The following is a 9,133-nucleotide window of genomic DNA, read 5'->3' as shown; positions in this document are numbered from 1 at the left end:
CACGCACCACTACTGGTCATGGGTCGTTAGGATGGTCTAGCATTCGAGACCCATGTTGGACCATCCTAACGATCCATGACCAATTGTGGAGCGTGGATATGGACCGAAGTCCATGTTGATTCAGTCTAATAACACATGATCGTTATGGTTTTGCTTGCCCATTTTATCGTGTAGTAACTAGAGTACAGTCAAGTAGCATAAGCTTGAGGTGCCGATTGTTTTTGTTTTATTGGATGATTTTGGAGATGTTCATGTCAACTCATTTATTGATAATTAAAAGATAATTTAGAATGAATAATATTTTGCCCATGTATTAATTATATTGAGTGTACGATTTAGCTTCTGATTAAAACAATATAGTTATTTTAAAATATTTCAAATATAAATTAAATATTGTTCCATGTATATAATATTGAATAATCTAAATATTATTTCCTGAAATGTTAAATTGGGGAACGTATCCAGCGTCGTTAACTTCATCAGCTTGCCACACGTTGGCTCCTTGTTCATCTGCTAACGTAAATCATTTAATTCCAGACGAAAGGATCCCATGTATGAATTTTAATAGCTTCACTTTGAAGATTGTGCTGTAGAAAAAAAAATGGCGGATTCTTCGTCTTCGTCATCTTCTTCTTCAAAGCTTGTGTATTTTGTAATATTTCCATTGATTTTTTTATTCGGGCTTGTGATTATACTGAACCAGAAGCCTTCTAGTTGGCTCTCGTCTTCACCTTATGTGATATTAAAGAAAGGAGTTGGTGCACCGCCTCCCGCCACTGCGCCTGAGGTGGATCAGCCACCAGCGGTAAGGCCTTTTTTAGTTCGAATAACTTCTACCATGGTTAAAGTTGCTAGATTTTGGACTAATTTTGAAATGGAACAGATGATGGAGAATGAAGATAGAAAAGAGCTCAGCGATTTGGAGAAGGTGGAGGCCAGTCTAGCTCGAGCTCGGGCAACGATTCAAGAAGCTCGACGAAACAACGAAACGTCATATGATTCAGAGTATGTTCCCACTGGTCCAATGTACAGAGATCCCATATCTTTTCACAGGTAATAGTTTGATCTTGGAAAAATGAATGAGCTGATAAAGTTAAGGTATCCAAGAATCTGATTCATTATCCGCAACTGTGCAGGAGCTACTTAGAAATGGAGAACTTGTTCAAGATATACGTGTACGAGGACGGGGAGCCACCTCTGTTCCATTACAGCAAGAGCCTTGGAATTCTTGGCATCGAAGGTATACTCATTCATCAACTCGAAATCAGCCGATTTCGTACCGGAGATCCTAGACAGGCACATGTTTATTTCGTCCCGATGAGTATGCAATCCATAGCCACGTACGCGTATGAGCGCAACAATCGTGCTTGGAGTCCGCTGCAAAACATAGCAAGAGACTATGTGAATCTCATAGCTACCAAGTATCCTTACTGGAATCGAACACTCGCGCACGATCATTTCATTCTTGCTTGCCATGATTGGGTACCACTTCTTGATTTTTCTTGTCTTCTAATCTACATTTACGCCGCGAATAGATGATTACTCATTGTGAAACTTCTTGAATCTTGATAGGGCCCAACTATTTCTCATGGCGTACCTCACCTATACAAGAATTCGATCCGAGTTCTATGTAATGCGAACACGACAGAAGGATTCAAGCCCTCCACTGATGTCTCCATGCCAGAGATATATCTCCCTGATGGCACGATGGACGGCCTGATAGGGGGACCAGGGCCGTCAGAACGTTCTGTTCTAGTTTTCTACGCTGGCGGCATCCATGGTGACATCAGGCAAGCTCTAATGGATCAGTGGAAAGATAAAGATCCAGACGTCCGAATCCACGAGTACCTCCCGAAGAACGTTTCTTACTATGGAATGTTTCGGAAGAGCAAGTATTGTATCTGTCCCAGTGGATGGGAAGTAGCTAGTCCAAGAATGGTGGAAGCCCTTTATATGGGGTGCGTTCCCGTGCTTCTCAAGAACCATTATGCTAAACCGTTTGACGACGTTTTGGATTGGGGGACGTTTTCGGTTGATGTTGGGGTAAATGAGATTGCTGATCTGAAGAAGATTTTGACGGCCATTCCTGCAGGCAAGTACATGGAAATGCAAAGGGTAGGTGTTCTAGTAAGGAGACATTTCGAGGTTAATTTCCCCCCGAAACGGTTCGATGTTTTTCATATGATACTGCATTCGGTGTGGCTGAGGAGGATTAATATTCAGCTTAATGATGCACATGAAACTTGAGTGAGTTGTGTGTAGGAATTCTTACTGATTTTACTGTCTGTATTCCCTGTTGTAATCTAATTTAATCTTCTTGTATTGACACGTTTGATGTATTTATAATTCATAAGATGTTCATAACACTCACATTTGGACCCAACTTTGGTAAGTACTAAATAAATTTTGCAATTAATACGAAAACTGAAAATTGAGCAAACACATCAAAAATATTATAATTGGATCTGGATGATCTATGACGGGCTTCTAATTTCATGACTGGAAGATGTCCTTAGTATGTTACGAGTCAGGACCCACACATGTTATTATGACAAATACATATTTTATTACTTTTGTTGATGATTATATTAAATTCTACCATGTTTTCAAAACAAAAGATGAAGTCATAGGAAAAAAAAATTCTTACAAAACCTCTGTAAAATTGAATTTAAAAAAGAAAGTACTTTAATATTGTACTTGGATTGATGAATTAATTCATTGATTTTGAATATATTTTTTTTGTTATAGAGAAGTAAGATTATGAACATCAAATTCATAATTTTCATGTTTATATAGTATTTCACGTTAATTATGTTTAATTACAAATTCACCCAATAATGACATCATTTGGAATTTATTATATTTTTTGTAATTAATGTGTAAATAAAATATGCACTTTATTATTAATTAATTGTTAACAATAAATTAATAATTGAAATCCATATATTTTTCTTTGCAATGTTTTGTACGTTTTTTATTTTTCCGACTTTAGTTCTTTTCCATTTTCTGCTGGTGTTCTCTTCTCTTCTCTTCTCTTCTCTTCTTTTACGTCGTTGCATGGTTATTAATGAAGAAGTCAAGTAAGAAAACGTTTGGGTAACTACTGCCTTAATATAATTGATGTTTGGTTGTATATTTTCAATTTTTAAAAATTATTTTGAAAGAAAAGAAAAGAAATTTTTCGTAGTTTTAATGCAATAAGTTAATCTTTATCTAAAAAAATGAAAAAAAAAAATAATATTTGTTAGTTATTATGTATATAATTATATTTTTATATTGCCTAAAAAACTAATGAAAAGCTTGTTTAAAAAATTATTTTTTAAGCCAAATGCTTTTATACCCATACGGGTAATTGAAAAAATACATGCTAAGTTGCATGTCAATATGTCATATAAAATGAAATTACTGTTAAAATTAGTTACTTTAATATTTTAATTGAAATTTTTTTAATTTTTTTTTTGTTTGAAATTCTCGCGGCACATCCCTTCTGTTACTTAAGTTTACATTCTGATTATTTTTAGGAACTATAAAATGTCGAAATAAAAGTCGAGAAAATGATTTTTTTCATACTATCTTGTCCAATTTTGGATTTTGATCTATTAAACTTTTAAATTTTGGTTTTAGTTACACAAACTTTTAATTTTCGGCTATTTCGATCCAATTGTTGATGTAGTGTCTGAAAATTCAGCAACTTTCGACGGTATGTGAACTATTTTTGATGTCATGTCAGTACTTTCTGGTGTCACATCAGAATTTTTTTGAGTCATATTAATATTTTTCGATGTCGCATAAAAAATTAAATCAAAATATCCGAATATTAAAAGTTAGTGTACCAAAATCATTATTGAAAACTTGGTGGACAAAACTTTAAAATTAAACAAGTTAGTGAAAAAAATACAATTTTTCCCTTAATGTTTATGAGAACTTTATCAAGAATTACGTACAGAGCATTTTTATAAAGATTTGATCATGTCAAGAAATTTGTATCGATCACTACTTTATAACATAAATGTACTTCAATTTTTAAAATATATAATATATAGGAGTTATTATAAAATAATATTTTCCATTTATAATCAAATGGGTACATTAATATATAACCAATCAATCAAACTGATCAAATTTTAAAGAATAATTATGAATAACTAAATTAATTATATTAATTTTTAAATAAATTTAAACCACATATGTCGTAAAAGAAGATTTAAAATTTTAAATTGGTCAACATTTTAAAATAATCAGTTGAATAAAATAGTCATAATACTATAGAATAGTATGTCTCTTGTGAGACGGTATCACGAATCTTTATCTGTGAGACATGTCAACCCTACTGATATTCATAATAAAAAGTAATATTTTTCATGAATGACCCAAATAAGAGATCCGTCTCACAAAATACAACCCGTGAGACCGTCTCACAGAAGTTTTTGCCACTATAGAAAGGAGATGAAGGAGTTTTTGGAGTCACAAAAATTTTTGTAACACGGTCTCGTGAGTCAATTTTATGAAATATATATTCTATTTTTGTTACTTATGAAAAAATAATATTTTTTACGAAAAAAATATTATTTATTATTATAAATATGTGCATTATTGATATATCTGAATGATAAAGATCCGCGAGACATATTATTTTGAAAATATTATGAAAATTTGAATTGGAATCACTATTTATATGTTAAAGATTATATATATTTATATTATATAATTTTTAATTATATTAATCATTAAACACGCATATTATATTAGAAGGAAATGACGATGATTAATGCATATCTATAAATACAACAGACGCACACTTCCACCAGCAGAGAATGGTTAAGCTGAAGAACAATGGAAGAGAGACAAGGCGAAGTAGTGTGTGTAACAGGTGGCAGCGGCTACATCGGTTCGTGGCTCGTTCAGATCCTCCTCCTCCGTGGCTACACCGTCCACGCCACCGTCCAGAATCTCAGTTCCTCCCTCCCACCTTTTGATTTTATGATATAGTTGCGTGATTCAGCTTTTGTGGCTTACTATTTCATCATTTTGCTCCTCAGAAGATGATAAAGAAACAAAGCACCTGGAATCGATCGCGGGAGCTGAATCTCGCCTCCGTCTTTTCCAGATGGATTTGCTTGATTATAGTTCCATTCTCGCGGCAGTTTCTGGCGCCTCCGGTGTGTTCCACGTTGCTTCCCCTTGTTTCTTCAATCCAGTCTCCGATCCTAAGGTTCTTGCAGAATTGAAGATAAATTTTCTCTCAACAAACTGAAGTACTTTACAGTCTCCCATTCGAAATATTTGCTGATACGATTGATTTTAGTGTGAACTGTTGGAATCCGGCGATCAGTGGCACCATTAATGTGCTGACGGCAGCCAAGGATACCGGAGTTCGACGGGTGGTTGTGACCTCGTCGACATCGTCGATTATGCCGAGCCCGAATTGGCCGGGTGATGTGGTTAAGAATGAAGATTGCTGGACAGACGAGGAGTACTGCAAGCAAAATGGGGTAATTTTCTTCATGGTTAATAATCGATTATGTTCTCAATATTTGCTTTTGAATTGTGCGTTTGTATAATTTCTGTTGTATAATTCTCCCCCATTTTTTTGTTTGTGGAAATTTTGGTCGAAATAGCTGCAGCCCAAAGGTTGTAGCTCATAGTATAACTTATGGCCTGTGGTATATTATAGGCTGGTCTAGAGTGGACCACCGTAGGCATTTTCTAAAAGGATCTTGGCTTTATTTTCATACAACAATATGAAGACTAAAAACGGGAGTTTGAGCATCGATTATTGCATTGTGTTTACGACTGAGTCTGCTTGTTTAGCTTTGGTACGCACTTTCTAAAACACTGGCTGAAAAGGCTGCTTGGAAATTTGCCGCGGAAAATGGTGTGGATATTGTAGTAGTGAATCCTGGAACAGTGATGGGTCCTATGATCCCTCCGGCGTTAAATGCAAGTATGGAGATGATTCTTCGCCTTCTTCAGGGTAACCCGATTCCAAACTTTCCATAAAAATGTTAACTTCACGGCTTGTTGTCGAATTGCTTGGGATACATTGTTAAAATTGCCAGAGAGATGAAAAGTTGCATGTACTTACCATTTGTAAAATTCTTGCATCGGATGAATCTGATATGTGAGATGTAAACACCAAACACAATCTCAGCACTTGCCTAAATATTAATCTCTTATTCCTTTTTGATTTTCCTTGACACTCTTTCTCCAGACTTGTTTGAAATCACATAAAGTTTGCACACCTATGATATACGCAGTCAAGCAATGGTCAGTAAAAAACACAGTATCAGAGCTTGGACTAAAGTTGATGAGATGTGAATGTTAAAAGATGAACCGAATGAGATATTAGAATATAAAAAATGTCGGAACTGTCTTAGTTGTTTTGGATGTGATGTGGTAACGGTAGCCGTTAGAAGCTCGAAATTAACTAGACATAAAACTATTAGGCAATCAGAAGATCTGGAATGAGTTTGGTAGCGAGGTAATTGTAGTTCCTTTTCATTTTTCGATTCATCTAGCACACCTGTTCCTGTATCACATCACATTCCAGGGTTGCCGACTAAATACTCTGATTTTGGTGTAAAATGTGTAGATTATCGAAGGATACTCAGCCTGGACTGCTAAGGTGCAAGGATGCAGCCAAGAAGCTTATAGACTTAGGTATTCAATTTATTCCCATGGAGCAAATTATCAAGGATTCTGTTGAGAGTTTGAGGAGCAAAGGATATCTTCCTTGAACATTAGTTGTTTATTAATATATACACACACACACACTTGCTGAGCTGGCACAAAGCGTGTGTGTAAAATAATATTTAAACATTATGAAATTTGTGCGTGATGAATATTTATACCCTTTTTTATATGTGGGACCAAATATATTATATTATATTTAATTAGAATTTAGAAAGTCGAAGAATGGCAACCATTTGGTGCTGTGCTCTCTTCTCTTCTTCGACACTCCCAAGAAAGAAGCTCAAACTCCCACTTTGCTCTCCTCTCTCTCTCACTTTCCCATGACTTCACCTGGGACGACATCGTTCGATCCTCTTCACCGCCGCGTAAAAGTGATTCTTCTTATCTCCAAGGTTCTTCCAGAAAGTAAACCTATGCAATCGCAATTATGTACGTTCTCAAGCTCTCAGCTTCTATTCTTCTGTGTATATTGTATACTTGTATTATTCTAATCTTAAATCGTGGGATACATTTCAGGAGATTTCAGGAGAAGCTATGTGAATTTTTTCGTCCCTTTTGTTGTAGAGGAACAAATTGTCGGCTATGTTCACAAGAAGTAACCGTGCTTTCCTTCTCGATTTTGATTCAATCTTTGTTGGGTTTTTCTTTTAGTTGAGCTATCAATGTTTTTTGTTGTTGGTTTGGATCAGTAAACGGGATTTGTTTGGTCTCAAGGTTTGATGAGGTTCGAATTCAGAAAATATATGTTGCATTAATTGTTTATCAAATAGCATTATAGTTTATTTACCATTGATGGCATTAGCTTCAAGATTCGATTTTGCTAAGATTTTGCCGCAAGTTGTGTAATGAATTGTTTTCGTTTGATGCCCAATTGGTGATATGCCATCTTCGTTTTTTGTTAAGTGATTAGGACTTATTATAGATAATGTAGGAAAACGGGGTACTTACAGTGCCTATTCTCATTGTCTGCACACCGTTGTACTGATTGATTTGGGTTACAGTTTATGTTGGATAACTCCTTGCCATTGTAGTTTTGTTGCAGTTGAAGTTAGATTAACGTGTTGCCTCGCCGAGGTTTGTTAATGGATGAAGTAAATGATTAATCATTTGAGAATTTGACTTACAGCAGTAAACTAAAGATTTAGAACTCGTGTCTTGTGATCGCAACTTAGCAGAAACTCTGGTAGACTATGCTTTTCTTACCATGGGGAATTGTTTTGCGTGCTGAATATTTTTGTTTCCTGTGATATAAAGTGTTGCAACCACCTGCTTGAGTCAAATAACAGTAACCAAATAATGGAAAAAATGAAGCAAAACTCAAGGAATTCATATTTTTTAAGTGAAGAAAAAGAAAGTAATTGTTCCCTCTTTACAGAGTCTCTCCCTCCCTCTTCTCAGAGTAAATTCGAATGGAAAAATCAATAACTGGATCATCTCCCTGACTCCCCTATTTATATCATAGATACCTATCCCACGTGCCTGTCCCTTCCTTCCAGAATATACGTATTTTATCATGGGCTTTTCATTCATTTTTTGGCTCACAACTTGATATGCCTTTCATTAACTTTTTGGCCCACATCTTGATATTATGTGTCATAAAGTCGCTTCCAATGTCACATATAGATTTGCTCACCATTTGAGGAGGTTCGAAGATACATTCACATTTCCAGAGAACACCTCTTATGGCCTCAATTTTTGATACCATATTGCATTACATAATAAGCTGAGCACATACAAGGACAGGACAATAGCTGTTGGCGATATAATCAAGTGTCTGGGTGAAGAACTTATACCAGGAATTCGGAATGAGGTATTTGGAATGTGCTATCACTATATGGATATGCATTAACATACATGTCCATCATTTTTGTTTTTGGCTTGTTCATTATTTACAGCTGTATACTGTCAAGTCTTCTTTTGGGACGGCATAATTCTTCTCACTAGAACGAACAGCAGCACCATACTTTGGAATAAAGGTGGGATGATATCCAATTCGAGCTTAACTCTAGAATTTTGTGCTATAACATATTTATTGCTTATTAATGCCAGATTGAGTTTTATTTAAGCTATCCTCCAGAAAGTAAACTTTTATCAACATCAATGAAAAATTGCGGTTTTTGTCCCTATAAGTTGGCATATTTTTCTTTTGGTCCTTTGATTGATCCTCTTAATGCTATTTTCTTTGGATGATGCATGTTTCTGCTAGGTTAGTGCAGATGAATGGCTACGTCGAAAGAGACGGGAAGAAATATCTTTGGCTAGCGAAGAGAAGTAAAGTTAAACCCACTTTTCCTGGGAAGCTAAATGAAATGGTTGCTGGAGGGCAGGTATGTGCTGACCTCCTAGTTTGTGGTTGAAAATTCTATTTGAAAGTTACCTAGGCATCTTACGGATTTATATAGCCCTACATGTTTTCTGGGGATACAGTTATTGGAAATTT

At 35.3% G+C, this 9,133-nt stretch overlaps 1 protein-coding gene and 1 pseudogene across 1 annotated transcript; both read left to right on the top strand.

The window, feature by feature from the left end:
- Nucleotides 1–281: 281 nt before the first annotated feature.
- On the top strand, nucleotides 282–2,422 carry LOC142546311 (putative glycosyltransferase At5g03795). The gene is made up of 4 exons (XM_075653958.1): nucleotides 282–805; nucleotides 884–1,053; nucleotides 1,137–1,482; nucleotides 1,573–2,422. Exons 1-4 carry the CDS (start codon nucleotides 602–604, stop codon nucleotides 2,245–2,247), a joined length of 1,395 nt encoding a protein of 464 aa, XP_075510073.1. The 5' UTR covers nucleotides 282–601; the 3' UTR covers nucleotides 2,248–2,422.
- Nucleotides 2,423–4,772: 2,350 nt separating this feature from the next.
- On the top strand, nucleotides 4,773–8,696 carry LOC142544103 (phenylacetaldehyde reductase-like; annotated as a pseudogene).
- Nucleotides 8,697–9,133: the final 437 nt, after the last annotated feature.

Source organism: Primulina tabacum, chromosome 5 (genome assembly GCF_025594145.1).
Source record: "Primulina tabacum isolate GXHZ01 chromosome 5, ASM2559414v2, whole genome shotgun sequence".
Classification (NCBI taxonomy): Eukaryota; Viridiplantae; Streptophyta; class Magnoliopsida; order Lamiales; family Gesneriaceae; genus Primulina; species Primulina tabacum.
The sequence above is the reverse complement of the archived record's forward strand: the minus strand, read 5'-3'. Positions and strand labels throughout refer to the sequence as shown.